Source organism: Lithobates pipiens, unplaced genomic scaffold (genome assembly GCF_037356315.1).
Source record: "Lithobates pipiens isolate NorthernLeopardFrog02 unplaced genomic scaffold, aLitPip1_a1.2 Scaffold_8, whole genome shotgun sequence".
NCBI lineage: Eukaryota > Metazoa > Chordata > Amphibia > Anura > Ranidae > Lithobates > Lithobates pipiens.
In genome coordinates, this window is record NW_027507903.1 from 585,890,639 (window position 1) to 585,910,059 (window position 19,421).

Consider the following 19,421-nt stretch of genomic DNA (forward strand, 5'->3'; position numbering starts at 1 on the left):
ATTCCAGCTCTAAATGTATGTGTCAGGCTGCATGTACAATTGTACAGCCAGTTTATAGCCGTCACATGACTGGCCGACACCACCTGACCCCGCCCCCAACTCCTTCAGCCCTGGACGGATTCTACAAAGTCCTCTCAGGGGGCGCGAAAGGCGGCAGGTGCTGGCGAGACCATGTGTCCCCAAAGAAAGGGGACACGTGGTCTTCGTTTACCCCCTTCATAATTACTGCACCAGGTTGGGGACAATCTGACCTGCCCCTATCATCATCAATAAATCGTTATGGTTCGCCCCTCTGCTTTTCTAGTACAAGGAGCTGTGATGAGCTGGTTGGGCTTCTCCCTCCGCACAGTGGTACAGTCTATGACTATAAAAGGATAGGTCAGTAGGGGGGAGCCTTACACTGCGTGCTGTACTGAAGAGGTGAGTGTGAATACAGAGCAATGGGCTGCATTGTATTGGCTGTCGGGGGAGATGTGATGATAGAGAGTATTGTGTGAGGAGAATGTGATCGTGCTCTGTGTACTGCGACACCAGGAGGAGATCCATCCATTACAATAAGGGGGCAATGCAGCACTCTGCTCATTCATCCATCGTCATCCCCATCACGAGGAATCCATTGTATCCTCCCTAATGTATACTGCTAAATATCAATAGATACTTCCTGATCTCTAGTATTGAATGACCTCTAATCCTTTTGTATCTTTATTTCTGTAAACATAATTTACTATATCTGGGCTATTCTGTGATATATATTTGGCCTTAAATACATGGATTTCTAATTTCTTACTATAGATTGGTATATTACTAATTCTAAGGCTCCCTAATATGTAATGCTCTCTATAGTTCTTGCATTGTATGGGATCTATCTATATATCCTTATTTCCCTCACCATAGAATCATAGGGATCCCTCACTGTGTGTGTGTGTGTGTATTTAATGAGACCCCCCCCCAATATGTAGAGCCCTCCATATAGTTTTAGGGATCCCCCCCTAAATATATATAACTTTAGAGTTCCAGGGATCCCTCTGCATATAGAATAACTCATTAATATAGTTCCCTTAATATGTATCCCTTGTGATATATGTATCCTAGGATTCTCACATATAGTTCCCTCAATATAGTTTGGGGACCTCTCAAAATTCTTGCAATACATAGTTCCAGGGATCCCTCCACATGTAGATATCTCGGTATATATTTCTTGGGATCCCTCAATATGTAAATCTCTCAACATACCTCAACAGGAGGTCCTTCCAGGACCCCCTGCTCTCGTTGCCTCCTCCCATGCTTTCCTTCAGGACTTCGTCAGAGCCTCTCCCATCTTCTGGAACTCTCTGCCCCAGTATATCCAATCAGCCAGTGCCCTGAAAAACTTCCTTACTCAGGGAAGCCTATCCCACACCCACCTAACTGTCCCCGAGCCACCCCATCAAATCATTCTCTGCAGCCATTACCTTTTTGTATTGAACTGTAATGTAATTGTTGCCTGCCCCCCCCCCCCCCCCATACATCGTAAAGCGCTGTGTAAACTGTTGGCGCTATATAAATCATGTATAATAACATATAGCTAAGGATCCCTCAAAATTGTAGATCTGGCAATATACAATGGTTCTATTAATATAGATATCACCATAAGCAATGTATAATTGTAGTTCCTGTAATGTGTGGTGTATGACTGTTGGGGGGGGGGGGGGGGGTGGATTCCCGATTCCCGATTCCCGATTCCCCTGGATTTGTCTCCTTTTAGAAAGGGTCTGATTGGGAGAAACTAAGAAACTTGGTCATGGCTTCCAGTGCTGGGCTGTATTGCATATATTGAAAGGCAAAACTTACTTTGGATAGATTAAAGGAAGGGTTAAAATCAAACTTGAAGGAGATTTCCCTTCACTTCCTATTTGTAAACTCAACAGGAAGTGAGTATCTTTTTCCATTTGAAGGATATCGCCCTTAAATTTTTGCATGCTCTAATGTCCCCATTCCCCAGAATTCCTTTTCTGGATGCACCGCAAACAGTTTAGTTTCCTTCCCTTTCAATCCTGGTGACACTGCGGAAAGGACAGGATTAAAACCTCTAATGGGGCCACAGACGGCTATAACAAACCTGCCGGGTTTCTTATCCCTCTTCTCTATCAATACAAAGTTGTGCCCTTTTTTTGCTGGCAGAATGAAGCTCCACAGTACATGTCTGTAAATTCTGCAGAATCACTCTGAAGTTAGGGTTGCCACCTCATCCCTTTAAACCCGAACACATTGGAATTGAGGCCAATATAATGCAGATAAGGCACTAAGTGAGTTTAATTACCACCTTACTCAGCCACAGAACCTGTAATTCATGTGTGGTCGGGTTTAAAGGGATGAGGTGGCAACCCTATTTGAAGCCCAGACAGAAATGCAGCATGCTGCATTTTTTTTTTTACACTGTGCAGGATGCGGATTGCTCCCTTTGGCTCCTGCTTGAATCTTTAGATGATCAAAATGCATGTCAGTATATAGGTGATATATCAATATGTCCCAAGTGTGGCTTCCTATGCGGCTGATCAGCAGGAAGGACTTTTCCTGGACTGTCTTTGTTTCCACAAACCCAGCGGAAGGGCTGTGTGCACAGAGCTCTGCAGGGACATCTGTATCTGCACCTCGGTTACTTGACTTTAGTTTGCTGTCTATAGGGAGTACGTGAGGCATGTGTCCGGGGAGGGAGGGAGGGAGGGATATATATATATATAATTTTTTTTTTTTTTTTTTTTCCTGACGGCTTGAGTTAGCTAAAAAAAAAAATCTACAATATTTACAAAATTGGGTAAAAACACACTGCGTCTCTTTATTTTATATCATTTTTATATTTTCCTCATCTGCACAAGCTAGGCTTATGGTGGCATAACCCCTGATGGGACATTTTAGTCTGACGGGGGGGGGGGGGCTCTCCACTGTCAGAATACACTGTTTTAACATTCCCATTCTGACTTCTATCAGGCAGTAGGGCTGCAAATGATTTTCATAATCAATTAGTTGGCTGATTATTTAATTGCTTAATAACCAATGTAGTGTAGTGTGTAAGTGTAGTGTGTAATTAAACTAAACTACTAAGTAAACTACTAAGTGTAGTGTGTAATTCTGTTAAAATGTAAAGTTTAAAAAAAAAAATTATTCTTAAATGTCTCTATGCAGGGGTAAATATAAATAACCACCTCTATTAAAGAGGAAGTAAACCCTGATGGGTTTACTTCCTCTTTGATTCCCTGCAAAGGTAAAGCATAATGGACTACTATGCATCGCATAGTAGTCCATTATGTGTCACTTACCTGACACAGGAGCCAGCGAAGTCACCGCTGTCCCCTGTAGTCCGCCGCATCCATCTTCTTGGTGGGGTCTCGCAGCTCCGCCGCTGTCATTCGGCGACGCTGCCATTACGTCACTCCCACGCATGCGCACAGGAGCTGACACGCGCGGCAGCTCCGTTGTTGAGAATGCCGCGCTCAGTGCGCCTGCGCGCCGCAGTCTTTGGCACATGCTCCATAGACAGCAGTGCCTGTTTTCGGGCAAATCTCCTAAACCGTGTAGGTTTAGGAGATATTTCTTGGACCTACAGGTAAGCCTTAATCTAGGTTTACCTGTAGGTCAAAGTGGTTTGTAAGGGTTTACAACCACTTTAATGGGGAGCAAAATCTCTAATCCACTCTGAGAATTCTGAGAATAACAGACAGAAGAGAGATAGTGTGTGTGTGTGTGTGTGTGTGTGTGTGTGTGTGTGTACTATTAAAAGAGAGGTGTACTGTATATACTATTAGAGGCGATCCTGTTGGGAGGAGATGTACTGAATATACTATTAAAGGGTGAATCTGGTAAATATCATCGGACTCGGATCAAAGTTTTGTATTAAAACAATGTCTTCCTTCAAAAGTCATTTTAAGAATGTTTGTTCGCTTTTGTAATAGTGGGGTCAAATAGACATTCATTTTCAACCACAGTGATGGGAACATTTAGATATAACCGAAAACCTCTTGGTCAAAGTAATTTTCAGACAGTGCGTGTGGTTTTCTTTCAGAAATGACGTTCATTTTAAAAACATGTTAAGTGAGAATTTCAAACGGTCTTTCAGCAAATGTACAAAGTTTGTCTGAATATTCTCATCTGAAAATTGATCCGTGTGGCCAGCATGAGGCTCGGTATACACCTATGCATTTTACTTTTGATCTGTTTCTGCAATGCTTTTTGCTGTGCTTTTTGATTTTTGCACATGTGATTTTGTGGCGACTTGTTTTTTTGTTTTTTTATTTTTTCCAATTTATTGGGCAGATTGAAAAACATGAGTTGATGCAAAAACACATTACTTGCCTTTCTGCAGCTTCTCCATTGAAGTATATGGAACCAAAAAAAAGTCCCTGACCCTTTCCAAATACGCAGCAGCAGAAAAAAGCATAGATGTGAACGTGTCCCTAGGAAACAATGTAAATGAACTGTAGTGTGTTTCTGCACCAAAAACACATTGGTGTGAACCAGGTCTAAAACAATCGATTAGTAGTCTCAGCCCTAGTCCCTACTGAACTAGGTGACTTTCAATCCATTTTTGGGCAATATTAAGGGCTGTGTGCTGCTGATACACTTTATTTTTTTTATTTTTTGCAGCAAATTTATGATAGGCCTACATGTACCAGCACATCCAAGTAATTGCGTGCACTTGTGGGTAGTGGAGTGGCCCTGTGCGACTATGCAGTTGCATGCAACTGTGGTACAGGCTCCTTTGCTACTGGCCGCAGCAATACATGAATTCTTGGTGACATGGCCCTTATCAGCCGTCGAAATGGGCTCCAAAAGCATGCCACTCCTTTAGGCACAAATTTTTTACATTTAAACTGCTAATCCTGGGTGGTGATTAAAGTGGTGGTTTAACATAATTGTGGTGTCTCCTAGGTGAAATCATGTCTGCAGGAAACGCTCACATCGGGAAGCCAGCCCCAGATTTTGAGGCAACTGCAGTAGTGAATGGAGAATTTAAACAAGTTAAACTGTCAGACTACAGAGGTGAGTGGTAACGTCTTAAAGATGAGTTTCCTATGCTTAAAACGGAACTAAAACATCAATTTAATTTTTTTTTTTTATTTTTTTTTTTTTTTTAGTTGCCTATGTAAGGCCCCTTTCACACTGGGGCGGTTTTCAGGCGCTACAGCGCTAAAAAATTGGCGCCTGTGTAGCGCCTGAAAAAACCGCCCCCTTTCACTCCAGTGTGAAAGCTGGAGGGCTTTCACACTAGAGCGGTGCTCTAGCAGGACGTTGAGAAGTTCTGCTAGGCGCATCTTTGGAGTGGTGTATTCACCGCTCCTACCCATTGAAATCAATGGGGCACCGCGGCTATACCGCTGGCAAAGCGGTGCTTTACAGTTGGTTTTAACCCTTTTGAGGCCGCTTGCGGGGGTTAAAACTGCCCTGCTAGCGGCCGCAGACCGCTGCTAAAATGACGCCAGCATTGCCCCAGTGTGAAAGGGGCCTAACAGTTGGGTTGCAAGCACAACCAATGCAACAGTCAAACCATGCGATGGCTGGTGTCATAACTGATCACATTTGCAGCACCATGGCAGTTGAAGCTGAAACGGAGGCTAAGATCGTTCCCTTGGCTGAAAACAATAGGAGGATTTACCTTTTGCTTTATTTCAAATGGGTTACATTACACTCCCTGTACTGACACTGGTGGGGAAGGGGTTAAGATCAGGAGCGCTCTAAGGGTCCTTTCACACGGGGCGGATCAGTGCTGATCCGCCCCATGGATATCTGCTTGCTCAGCTGGGATTGCCGGAGCGATCTCTGCTGAGCAGGAAGATGACAGGTCCGTCTCTACACACTGCGCAGGGACGGACCTGTCACAGCGCTGCTCTCCCCTATGGGAGATCGGGTGACGGATGGGAAAAATGGCTTTTTCCTCCGTCACACTTTTTTGGAGTGGGGCGGATGTCAGTGGACTTGTCACCACTGACATCCGATGCTCTATAGACCTCTACGGAGGATCCGTTCAGGTCCGCCTGAAAAAACAGCAGGCGGACCTTAACGGATCGTTCGTGTGAAAGGGGCCAAAGGGTTCCTAGGAATGCTTGCTAACTGGGAGGTACTTTTACTGTGGGAAGGCAGAAATCTGTGTCCCTGCTGAGCAGGAACACCTGATCATGCCTTCCCTACTGACAAAACGGCAATCTGCCTGATCTACATAGGCAGACTAGTTTCCCTCTCAAACAATTGGTGGGTCCCAGTGGACATCCAAGGCTGCGGGTTACTGGCAGCGTGCATGTACAACCCAAGTGCAAGGTCAAAGCATCTGCACACAATTTTGCACTGAAGAGCTGCCATTTATGTACTGTATATGGTTGACAATTGGTAAAGGCAAAACATTTCATTTTGTTTGGTATTGGAATACCTGTCAAGCTTTTCTTGCCATCTATGTCCATTGGGGAGATCTGCCTTCGCTTTTGACCCATAACCAAAACCGAGGAAATTCCTGCAAAGTGAGGGAATACCAGTCTCCAGAACAGGCATCCCCATTGGAAAATGTCCCCTCTGTTCTGGGGAGAACCCAAAATGTAGAAAAATTATTATATATAATTTTTTTTTTTTTCTCCTTTCCCCTATGATAGTAAACATAACAAATGGAGAGCAAATCTCCCCAGTGGGGACACAGAATAGAGGGATTAGAACACCTGTCAGGTTTTATAGGCATCTATCAAAAGAAAAATTGCATTTATACTTTAAAGTGGTAGTAAACATCTTGTACCTACAGATTGGCTTATAATAAAGCTTACTTTATTTCTCCTAAATGCAAACCATTTAGGAAGTTTACAATTTCTTCAGCCAGGCTCTGAAGTGAGCACACACTTGGCCCTCAATCCAGAGCTATGGGGTGGGAGTGAGGTCATTGCAGCTTGGCCATTTAAATGGCTAAAGACCAGGTGAAGATTGAAGCTGTTGGCAGTGACAGGGTTGCCTCTGTGTAGGGATACTCTTTATGGGTAAGTATGTCATAATGTGCTAGTATGTGGTGCAACCTAGCGCATTATGCCACTTACTTGCAGGGGGACAGTTCAAGACATCACTAACACTTAAATGCTGTAAGTGTCAGCAATCCAAGGGGCTTCTAAGTTTATATAGGGAGCTGACAACACTGCCTCTGTGTAGAAATTTCAAGTCTGCCTTTCCAGTTCTCCCCCAGTGGGACTACAGAACACCACTTGCGTCATTATCATAATTATTTACATTCTCGGCATGCAGTCCCCTCCCATGGCAGCTGTCTGCATTTGTCCTCTCCTATTACAATGAGAACCCGCTTGTGGGGAAAATGGCATGGACTGAAAAACAATGCTTTGGCTATTCCCTCTGGAAACAACCTCTGGGCATGTGATCATAACAAAGCTTAAACTTTTACTTTTCTCTATGGAGCCAGTCTTTATGTATGTAGTGTTTTAGATTAATACTTTTGTTTCCGGGCCCCTGGTAGTTTTAGGTAGTTGTGTATTTTTGAATACACACAATCTGTGTGGGAAAGGGTTAATTTAAAAGCAGACCTGATCTCTGGGCTAGATGTTCCCCCCTTTCACATCTGAGCCTTTTACAGGGGTCTCAAACTGGTGGCCCTCTAGCTGTTAAAAACTACAAGTCCTGTCATGCCTCTGCCTGTGGGAGTCATGCTTGTAACTGTCAGCTTTGCAGGGTCTCATGGGACTTGTAGTTTTGGAACAGCTGGAGGGCCACCAGTTTGAGACCCCTGCTTTAATCCATTAGCAGGTTTTTAATGACAATGCTTCCCAGTCGTTACTATTCAGCATACAGCTCATGTGGAATGAGACTAGAGGTCGACCGATATGGGTTTTTCTCTGGCCGATGCCGATATTTAGAAATCATGGCGGCCGATGGCCGATACATGATGCCGATCTTTTTGGGCCAATATGTTAGGCCAATTTTATATATATATATATATATATATATATATATATATATATATATATATATATATATATATATATATATATATATATATATATATATATATATATATATATATATATTTTTTTTTTTTTTTATCCCCCTTCATCTCATAAAACCTAACAGACACCTTTCCCACTGGGGCTTTTTTTTTCATTTTTTTTTTTTTGTAGGCGCTTTTACGCTAAAAATAGCGCCTGTAAAGTGCCTGCAAAACAGCTCCTCTGCAGTCTGTGTGAAAGACAGTGCTTTCATGCTGAGGTGATGCGCTGGCAGGATGTTAAAAAAAAGTCCTGCAAGCAGCACATTTGGAGTGGTGTATACCGCTCCTCCACCACTCCTGCCCATTAATATTAATGGGCACCACTGCCAAAGCGCATGTGATTTGGCAGCGGTGGTTCACGGGTGCATTTAACCTCTTCCTCGGCCTCTAGCTGGGTTATATGCGCCCCACTAGCAGTCGAATAGCACTGCTAAAATGATGCTAAAGCACTGCTAAAACTAGCTGCATTTTACCATCAACGCCTGCCCGCTCCATTGTGAAAGCAGCCTATAAAATAAAAACAGGTAGTCAAAACTTTTGGACGAAAAAAAAAATGGGCTAACTACTGTTTTTTTTTTTTTTTTTTTTTTTTTTTTTTTTTTTCCCCAAAAAATTGCATTTGAAAGACCTCTGCGCTAATGCTGTGTGACAAAATATTGCAACAACCTCTGTATCTCTGGCAGAAAATACAGGACTTTTACGTGTAAGCAACAAGTGTCAGAAAAGATTGAAGTCTTTAAATGGTTAAACTGAGAACTTCTACACACAGATGAGTTCATTCATTCAAGTGTAAACATTGTATCTTTTTGCTCTTTTCTTGGCAGACTGCCCAGAGGAGCAAAGTCGTTTTTATGAAGACTCAGGCAACTTACACTGACTGAATTACAGAAGTCATTTGCAAGTTGTGCTGTAGTTCTAAATCGGCCGATGCCGATTAATTAAAAAATGGCAAATATCGGTCGGCCTCTAAATGACTCCTATGGATTGTGACAAGCTAATGTAAATTCTCTTTGGCAGGTAAATATGTTGTGCTGTTCTTCTATCCCCTGGACTTCACCTTTGTCTGTCCCACGGAGATCATCGCCTTCAGTGAACATGCCGAGGAATTCCGCAAGCTTGGCTGCGAGCTGATCGGGGCTTCTGTAGACTCCCACTTCAGCCACCTTGCATGGTGAGCATAGAAGAAATGTCTTATCACATTCTAATGTCTACCTGCAGGGATCATCTAATGGGCCACTCATTTTTATGCTTTGCCTGCTTGTGCCACTAGTTGCTTTTTCTTTTGGGATTGTCTAAGTATTTGTAAGGTTAATGGGAAATGTTGAAATACTTGATAGTGTATTAAAGGATAAGTTCATCCAAACAATGAACACTTTACCTGCAAAAAAAAATTGATTTTGTTGCAGCAGCCTGGAAAGCATTGCACCAGGGATCAGCAGATCATTCATGCCTTGGTCTCCTGCACACTGTCAGAGTATTTGCTTGCCTGTACATCCTTTTCTTCTCCCTGAAAGGAAACTCCTTTGAACCACCACAGTGCCATGGTAGTTCATTAAGAACTACAAGCTGACAGCCACTAAGGATGATGGGGCTAGTAGTTGATTCAGACTCGCAGCAATGCTGTTTTCAAAATGGTGGCAGCTGGTACAGCAAACTTCTCTCTGTACTGATGCGGGGGGGGGGGTTTGGCCAGTGGTCTGCAGCACATGTTCACACAGTAGGCGGCACGACTTGCAGCGCCGCAAGTCGCCGCAAAACTAGTACAGGAACCTCTTTTCTCATATCGTCTTCCAGGACAGCCTTTGAGATATAGGGCTCCTCCCTCCGGGACAGGAAACACGTCAAGCCAATTAAATAAAAGGTGTGGTCCTCCAGGCCCTCCTCAGTTTTTGTGTTTCCTGCCGGACGGGAAGGAGCACGTCTTGGAACTGGTAAGGGGAGCTCCTTCTCAGGGGTTTTACCTGGGGAGAGCGCCTTGATGGACCTGGCCCTTAGCACCCCTCGGTCCGAACGAAGGGAGGAGAGGGTAGCTTTCAGTCCCCGCTGCCATTTAAACGTTCGGAGAGAACGGGACCCCGATACGCGGCAATCTCCCCCTCGGAGCGCTAACCGCTCGTACCTGTCGGTCGGAGGCGGCGGGAGACGTTCGCTCTACCGACCGGCGTTCGGGTACTGTGAGCGGTACGTTCGTAAGAACGCACGGCGTCGGGGCGGAGTTTTTGCGCTCTGGCGTACGGAAGTGGGAGAGACGCACTTCCGCCGGATTCGCGTCATCAGGGGGCGCCGCAGGACCCGTTCCAGTCCTTTGGGCGCGGCGGTGTGACTACAGGGTTGCCTGGAGCAGTGTGAAGGCTCAGAGAGACTGAGTGATACACAGGAACCATGGAGAGTGCGGTTGTGCAGGTGGACTCCGGTTCAACAGGCTCCAGTACCTCTCAGGTAAGCTTGGTGAGGGCAGACCAGGACTTACACTGGGGGGTGGGGGGTCACTCTGACCCGTAGCACCTTCCCGGGGTGGAGAACCTGCTGGTGAAGGGGGGCACTTCCTAAACAGACCCTAGAAGCACAGTGGTGTGGTCAGGGGTGGTATTTTAATGGGACCCTGTTTTTCTTTGTTTTTAGGTTAAACAGGACAGAGCCCAGATACCTTTACCCAGAAGGAAATGTGCCGTGTGTGGGGCTAAGTTAGGCACCGGTTGGGAGAAGCCGCTTTGCCCAGATTGTGTCAGTAGCCTGGTAAAAGAGGACTCGGTGGCAGCTTGTCACAATGTTTTAACATCCGTAAAGGATGAGATTGCATCCACCTTCCAATCTTTTAAAAACATGATGGATAGGATGCAGGGTCCTTCTGTCTCTTTACCCAGAGCCGTGAGTATGCCTTCCTTATCCGAACCAAGTCAGGAGGAGGAGGTGGATAGGGAGAGGTTATCCAGGTCATTAGCCTCCTCTAGGACAGAGTCTACTTCAGAATCTGAGGGGGAGGAAGAGGCCATTAGATCAGCCAGATACAAGCTGTCTTTGGATGATGTGGGTGACCTCCTCAAGGCTATATATGACACCTTAGAGATCAGAGAAGAACAGGTCCAGCTTTCAAAACACGACATGATGTATCAAGGGTCGAGTGTAATGAAAGACAGGGTATTCCCCGTCCATAAGTCGCTAGTGGAGGCGATTCTGCTGGAGTGGGAACAACCGGAAAAAAGGCCATTTTTTTCAGGTAGCCTTAGAAGGAGGTTCCCTTTTGAATCGGATGCGGTGCATCCCTGGAACAAGGTTCCCAAATTAGACGCTCCCTTGGCTAAGGTCTCTAAGAAGACAGATTTGGCCTTTGATGATATGGGTTCACTCAGGGACCCTATGGATAAGAGGGGAGATCTGCTGCTCAAGAGAGCCTGGGATGCCTCTTCCATTGGGCTTAAACCGGCCCTAGCAGCTACCTGTGTGGCCAGAAACTTGGAGTGTTGGCTTACACAGTTACAATCACATATTTCTGCAGGTACTTCTAGGCAACAGCTGTTGAAGTCCTTTCCGCTACTGTTTAAAGCGGTGGGCTTTTTAGCGGATGCCTCTGCAGAATCAGTCAAACTGGCTGCTAGATCAGCAGCACTAGTGAACGCTGCCAGAAGGGCCGTTTGGCTTAAGACCTGGTCAGGAGACACAGCTTCAAAACTAAAGTTGTGTGGATTACCCTTTTCAGGGGACCATTTGTTTGGGCCCGGCCTGCAAGAGGCGTTAGAGCGCACGCAGGATAGGAAGAAAGCTTTCCCAGAAAGGAAAAAGAGACCTGAAGGGAAACGCCTTTTTCGAAGCCCCAGGCAGCAAAACCTGCAGGAAAGGGAGGTTCGCCCCAAAAAGCATTGGACGGGTCACAAGGGAAGAGGCAGAGGAGGTATCTTATTCAATCCTCCTCAACCCTCCCCTAAAACCCAGTGACTCCTGCGTCCCGGTGGGAGGAAGACTGGGGAAGTTCCTCCCACAGTGGGAAGCTTCAACCGAAAGTCCGTTCATTCGAGATCTTGTAAGGAACGGCTACAGGTTGGAGTTTGGTTCAGTTCCCCTCCCGAACTTTCAAGTAACAAGGTTACCAAGGGACCAAGAGAAAGCAGAGGCTTTGGCTCTTCTTCTGGGGGATCTGGTGGACCAAGAAGTAATGGTGCAGGTACCTCAGGAGGAGCGAGGCTTGGGGGTTTACTCCCACGTATTCGTGGTAAAGAAACCTTCGGGGAAGTTCAGGTTAATACTGAATCTCCGTCCCCTGAACAGATTTATAAAATACAAGCGGTTCCGGATGGAGTCAATCTTCTCGGTAACCAAATTCCTGTTTCAGGGCTGTCACATGGCCACAGTGGATCTCAGGGATGCATATTTGCATATCCCGATTCATCCGGAATCTCAGAGATTTCTCAGGTTGGCGGTGAGGTTGAACACGGGGGTGTTACACCTCCAGTTTCGAGCTCTCCCCTTCGGGCTTTCAGCCTCACCAAGAGTCTTTACAAAAGTTCTGGCAGAGGCACTGGCCCCATTAAGGCTCAAGGCTATAACAGTGATCCCATATCTGGACGATCTACTGTTCATAGCCCAGTCGGCCCAACAGCTGCAGAGGGACATACAGGAGGCCTTGGTTTTCCTGCGCTCACTGGGGTGGCTGATAAACCAGGAAAAATCCCAGCTGACCCCCTCACAGGAGGTCCTGTATTTAGGATACAGGATTTCTTCAGTGGAAATGAGAGTATTTCTTCCGGAGGAGAAGATCGGCAAGCTAGAGCAGGCGGTAGCCCAGCTTCAATCTGGTCGGGAAGCCCAGATCAGGGAGGTGATGAGAGTCCTAGGGTTGATGACATCATGCTTTCCAGCGGTGGCCTGGGCAAGACATCAGCGTCCTTTACAAAGACTCATGCTCCGTTATTGGGATGGCAGGCAGGAGAGCCTGGATCAGGTTATGCCCCTATCCTCGGCAGTCAGGAGGTCTCTTTGGTGGTGGCGGGCCCAGGTCAACCTAGACAGGGGTCTTCCCTGGTCCCCACAAGCTACGGTGGTGGTCACGACCGATGCCAGTGCGCTGGGTTGGGGTGCCCACCTAGAGGGAACCTTAGCCCAGGGTTCCTGGTCGAACCTAGAGACAGGTCGTTCCTCAAACCAGAAGGAACTTCTGGCAGTCTGGAAAGCTATAGAAACATTCCAGTCCCGGTTACATGGCAGGGATCTGCAAGTTCGCTCAGACAATGTGACAGCAGTAGCCTACCTGAACAAGCAAGGGGGAACCAGAAGCCCTGCACTGCAGGTAATTGCGGACAAAATCTTCTGCTGGGCAGAGAAGAATTTGTCCTCAATATCAGCCATTCACCTAAAGGGAACCCAGAATTTCCTGGCCGACTTTCTCAGTCGCCAGAAGATAGGTCAGGACGAGTGGGCCCTCAACAAGGAAGTGTTCGAGGAGATCGTGTCATGCTGGGGAAGGCCAGAAATAGACCTATTTGCAACAGAAGGCAACAGGAAGGTGACACAATTTTTTTCGGTTCACCCACAGGATCGGGCCAGGGGGATAGACGCCCTTGCCAATCCATGGATGTTTGGCCTGTGTTACGCCTTTCCTCCCGTAAGGATGGTGGCGGAGGTTCTGCAGAAGTTCCGTTCGGAAACTACGGACCTCATTTTAGTAGCTCCTTTTTGGCCAAGGAGACCCTGGTTTGCCAGCATAAAGAGATTGGCCGTACATCCTCCGCTGTTTCTACCAGTCAGGGAGGACTTACTTTCCCAGGGGCCGATCCTGTGCCCTCAGATAGAGAGGCTCAAGCTTGCGGCCTGGTATCTGAGGAACAAATCTTAAGGTCACAGGGTTTCTCAGAGAGAGTGATTAAGACCTTGTTAGAATGCCGTAAACCTGTTACTAGGGCAATTTACGCCAAGGTAGGAAAGAGGTTTAATTCCTGGTTGCGAGAACAGGGGATTGCAAGTCCCGGGGTCCCGGCAGTCCTAGATTTTCTACAGGCAGGGGTAGAACTGGGCCTATCTATCAGCACTCTAAAGGTACAGGTGGCGGCCTTAAGTGTTTTCCTTCAGTCCTCCCTTCAGCAGAATCCATTTGTCAGGAACTTCTTCAAGGCTCTATCTAGATCCAGGCCTGTGAGAATGAAGTCCTGTCCTACTTGGGATTTGGCCTTGGTTCTTAGAGCTCTGACCCAAGATCCATTTGAACCATTAGAGGGGGCTTCACTTAAGTGGATTGTACTAAAGACTGTATTTTTGATAGCGATCACGTCAGCTAGAAGGGTCAGTGATCTACAAGCGCTCTCGGTCAGAGAGCCATTTCTGTTAATCTTAGAGGACAGGGTAGTACTTAAGACTGATCCTAGTTTTCTTCCTAAAGTGGTGTCCACTTTTCATAGGACACAGGATATTATTTTGCCAACTTTTTTCTCAACCTCAGACAAGGATGAGGCGAGATCTTTAAGTTTGTTAGACGTAAGGAGAAGTCTATTGATTTTTTTAGAAGCCACTAAGGTCTTCAGGAAGTCAGACTCACTTTTTGTTAATTTTTCGGGCGCCCGCAAGGGCTGCAAGGCGTCCAAAGCGTCTATCGCCAGGTGGATACGAATGGCGATAGTTAAAGCCTATGAGTTAGAGGGGAAGCAGGCACCCTTAGTTAAGGCACACTCTACAAGGGCGGTTTCCGCATCATGGGCAGAGAGGGCTGGAGCCTCTCCGGAGGAGATCTGCAAAGCAGCAACGTGGTCCAGCTACTCAACGTTCGCAAGACATTACCGTCTGGATTTATGGTCTGATAAAGAGCAGACTTTTGGACGTAAGGTCCTCCAGGCAGTGGTCCCGCCCTGACAAGGTGAGCTCCTTGCTTATCATCTCAAAGGCTGTCCTGGAAGACGATATGAGAAAACCGGAGTTAGACTTACCGGTAACTCTTTTTCTAGGAGTCTTCCAGGACAGCCTGGCTTCCCACCCAAAGTTGTTTAAATTGGACTAAGTGGTGAGGATGTGTATTAACATGATTGTTAGTGTGTTATGTCTTTCAGAGCCTCCCGGCGGTTCTTGGAGTAAAACTGAGGAGGGCCTGGAGGACCACACCTTTTATTTAATTGGCTTGACGTGTTTCCTGTCCCGGAGGGAGGAGCCCTATATCTCAAAGGCTGTCCTGGAAGACTCTTAGAAAAAGAGTTACCGGTAAGTCTAACTCCGGTTTTCTAAGTCGGAGCGACTTGAGTCGCTCCTATTAGAACGGTTACGTAGCACAGAACGGGGCGCGACTTGTCAGGCGGCGAAGTCGCCTGGACAAGTTGCCCCTGTGTGAACCGAGCCTTATCCTTTAATGCTCTGGCCTGCCACATGCACCTGTTAATATGCAAAGCTGCTGTGGGTGTGTTCACAGAACCGTTTTAGTTTGGGAGCACATGTTTAAGGGCTTGTAAAGTTTAAAGTTGTCATACTTGCTGCCTCTGCAAGAGCTTTGCTCAGTGGGTCCTCTTCTGGGGTCCCTCCACAGTGCACTTTAAATTTTCCACGAGAAGCCAGGAGCAAAGATACCGCTCTAGTCTCCAGTCCCACAGCAAAGGTGTCCACCCTAATTAGACTTAGCAGGTGCTGGCTCTGCTCATAATAGAGTAGAAAGTCTGGCTGGCCGCAATTCAAAAAAGGCTGCTTTATTGGTTTTCGATAAAATCCAAAAATAGTTCTATCGTCAGAACACAGCATGGCTAACGAACGCGTTTCACACCTCAAAGGCGCTTAATCATAGCTAAATAAAGAGCATATACCCAAATATTTACAGAACATGTAACTGATATGAAGGATCAACCGTCAAAGATGTTAGCATTAATTACAAAGGTAAATGTCTCTAAAGAACTTCACCTGACCCCAAAGGGAAGAAATCAATTAAGCTCCATGTGTGGGTTCATAATGTAATTTTAAATGTAAAAATGTGGTGTTCTTCCGCTGACATTATGAACCCACACATGGAGCTTAATTGATTTCTTCTCTTTGGGCTCAGGTGTATAATTCTTGTCAGGTGAAGTTCTTTAGAGACATTTACCTTTGTAATTCTAACATCTTTGACGGTTGATCCTTCATATCAGTTACATGTTCTGTAAATATTTGGGTATATGCTCTTTATTTAGCTATGATTAAGCGCCTTTGAGGTGTGAAACGCGTTAGCAGACCGCATACAGCATGGCTAGCTGACAAGGATATAACTAACTATTTTTGGATTTTATCAAAAACCAATAAAGAAGCCTTTTTTTTATTTTATTTTTTTCTCTCCTCCATGCCCTGACTAAGTGCTTTCCCTAGGGGCACTTGTGTGGGTGCGCTCCCCTGTCCTGCTGTGTCAATTGACAGCAGGCCCTGGCTCCTTCATCACTGGATTTGACAGCAGTGGGAGCCAATGGGCTTCTATCTATCTAATGAGGACCAGACACTGGCTGGAGCTGGTGTGCTTGTCCCTTGAAAGACTAGGTTCAGGTAAATAGAATTGGGGCTCTGGGGTGGTGCGGCAGCACAAGGTTTTCACCCTAATGCATAGACTGCATTAAGGTGAAAAACCCTGAGGGTTTACAACCCTTTAAGCAAAAAACTGCCCTTTGGAAATTTACTTTAATTCTGGCTACAGGAAGTGAAGGGATGTCTGCTTCAATAGGAAACTACAAAAAAGTCTTAGGATTTAACAATGGAATTCCTGCTTATTTTTGGCACTGATATCACTGTGGTGGTTGAAGTCTTTCAGGATCCACTTTTACAATGTCTATGGACTGTTTTAAACTTTCATTGATGCATATTACATGAAATTATTCACTATTTTATTAGCACAACCGGTTTGTATATCTCGCGCTAGGTTTTTAGGTCCATTTATATGATCTCCCCAACCAGTGGCAGGAGAGCACTCCCAACAATGGTTAGTAAAGCTTGGCGTAATGTCACCCATAGGCTTCAATAGGCCATCTGTTAACAGTGCTCTGTCCTGTAGCTGTTCTGGCTGACACGGGGTCATGTTACCCAAGCAGGCTGCAAATGGGCAAGTATATCAATCTTTCAGCATAGGTGTTGGAGTGCAGCAAACGTTTTAAGGTGTGTTGGAATTCCACTTAACTATTCCTACACTATCAAACTGTTTTTGGCTTTAGATATAATTTAAAATACTAAAGTTTTGAGATAAATTGAACCACTCTGAAGCCTCCACATTCTTTGGCAAGTACTTCTCCGCCTTGCTCCAGTGATCTATTCATTGACCATGAATATTACATGAGACCTTAAGACTCAGCAGAATGCAGCAGGGTGTGGAGGTGTTGGCTTGTGGCTGATGTCCTTTTATCTCTGCAGCTTTCTGCTATTCTCCACCCAGCCAGTGCAGTGCACACCTCTCCAGTAACTGTAAACCTCTTATCAGGTGACTACAGATCTGCTTTGATGGTGGCAGTTTTTGAAAACTGTCTTGAGTAATCTATAGCAGAGCAGATGGCTTGACTGTAAGGCTCTGAAACAATTATTCACCCAGGTATAGAGGAAAATATCACCAGCACACCAGGATCTCAAAAAATGGGTCCAAACTTTAATCAGCGATTACAGCTGAAGGCAGCTTTTTGGAGCCATGTGAGACCCCCCCCTTCATCAGGCGTGTTCACCCAGGTAGTCAGGACCTTGCTAAGCATAAAGATGAATTGTTGGAAACTAAACGTTGCTACAAGTTTAAGGTGTGGTTTAAAAGCGGGAGCATTGAATGTGACTCTTTAACAACCTTCTGCCTGTAGGACGTCCTTTGTTTGCAGTGTTTATACCGGAATGATGCCTGCACCTACAGGCATCCCAGTATTTATCTTTTCAGCTGGTGATTCCCTTTCAGTCAGAAGTGATCCTGGCTGGCCACTTGCTTCTGTGGGTGGTGGAAGGGGGTCTAAGGCTGGATTCACACATATGCATTTTTTTTGTGCATTTTGAAGGTTTGCACTAGAGAACGTGTTCCATAGGAAACCATGTTAAATGGATTGTAGTGCAAAAAAGCACTAAAAATGCATAGGTGGAAATGCAGCCTAATAGACCACAGATCTCAACAAGGGGAGCTGTCACAGCCAATGCTCTCGAGGGGAGTTCATTCCCAAAAAGTTGCTTAAAATGTAAAGCACTGGTTGCGCATGTGAACACATTACTCCTGCACGCTTATGTAAACAGATCGCACCACATGTGGGGTATTGTCACGTCAGAACGAGAAATAATTCTAGCCCCGGACCTCCTATGCAACTCTAAACTGGTAACCTGTAAAGGCATTCATGCACAAGGGGGTATTCTGTATCTACCCTAGAACAGGAAGTCTGGGCATAGCTTAGATTGCACTTTAGATTGCACTTTAGATTGCACTTTAGATTGCACTTTAGATTGCACTTTAGATTGCACTTTAGATTGCACTTTAGATTGCACTTTAGATTGCACTTTAGATGACAAATGATAGTCTACTTGTATTAACTAGGGGTGCACCGAATGGAAATTTTGGTGCCTATACCAAAAATTAAGGATGCACTAGACCAACAAGTACTTATTATAGTTGTAACTTTTTTAATATGAATATTGTTTGTCATTATTGGCACCTTTAGTGCAAGAAAGGTCAAGAAAAATGCAGTCTCCATTTCTTGTATCATGTCTGCAATCTTTAAACATGTTGCTAATAGTATTGGCAAAATTTCCATTCAATGCACCTCTAGCAGAGGATACAGGAGAGTCATACTGCAGACATGATGCTAGAAATCAATGCAGCCTGCCTGTGCCCATATCAGAGTGGTGATCTCATGGAGCAGGGTTTGACTTTGCTGGGCTGCAGTCACAATATCCCGCTTCTGTGATCACATCACACTGATTCAATGTCCTGCCATTGGATCAGTGTGCTGTCTGTCACAGGAAGCGGGACATTGTTACAACAGCTGCCCAGACGATACAGCTCAATGACATGTGGAGATCGTGGCGAGGAGGGAATGGGTGGACTCTGCCCCCTTTTGGTATCTTTTTTATTTTATTTATTTATTTATTTATTTTTAATGAAAAATCACTTTTTTCAGCTGTCATTTTGATGCACTGCTAACCACTCTCTGCCCTCCATATCGTAAAATGACAGCCAGTGGGGTGCATGGACAGGGCCTCAGGGGTGTGCTGAAGCCGTGCTGTGTTTCTAGGACACGGTGTGACCCTGACCTCAGACCTGCTGATGTGGCTCTTTACCCATGTGATCAGCTGTGTCCAATCACAGCCAGTCATGTGTAAACAAAGGTGGCTTTATCGGTGGCAGAGAGCCGTTCGGTGCCATCTCCCCACAGGAGACATGGATGGATCATCAGTGCATTGATTACAGTACAGCCCCCACAGTGCCCATGAGTGTGGCATATTGGTGCCGCCTCAGCAGTGAAGTGGAAATGACTAATTTATGAAATTTACT

General features: G+C 45.6%; 1 protein-coding gene across 2 annotated transcripts in view; it reads left to right on the top strand.

Annotated features, from left to right (window-relative positions):
- Positions 1 to 299: 299 nt before the first annotated feature.
- The window catches only part of PRDX2 (peroxiredoxin 2), a 34,783-nt gene continuing 15,661 nt past the window's right edge, over positions 300 to 19,421 (top strand). The window contains exons 1-3 of one of the 2 annotated variants that reach the window (XM_077470393.1): positions 300 to 420; positions 4,906 to 5,016; positions 9,017 to 9,170. In XM_077470393.1, the coding sequence (XP_077326519.1) occupies positions 4,914 to 5,016; positions 9,017 to 9,170 (257 nt within the window). In that variant the 5' untranslated portion in view covers positions 300 to 420; positions 4,906 to 4,913. The remainder of the gene's footprint in view (positions 421 to 4,905; positions 5,017 to 9,016; positions 9,171 to 19,421) is intronic. The other variant, XM_077470394.1, reaches the window with a different exon arrangement.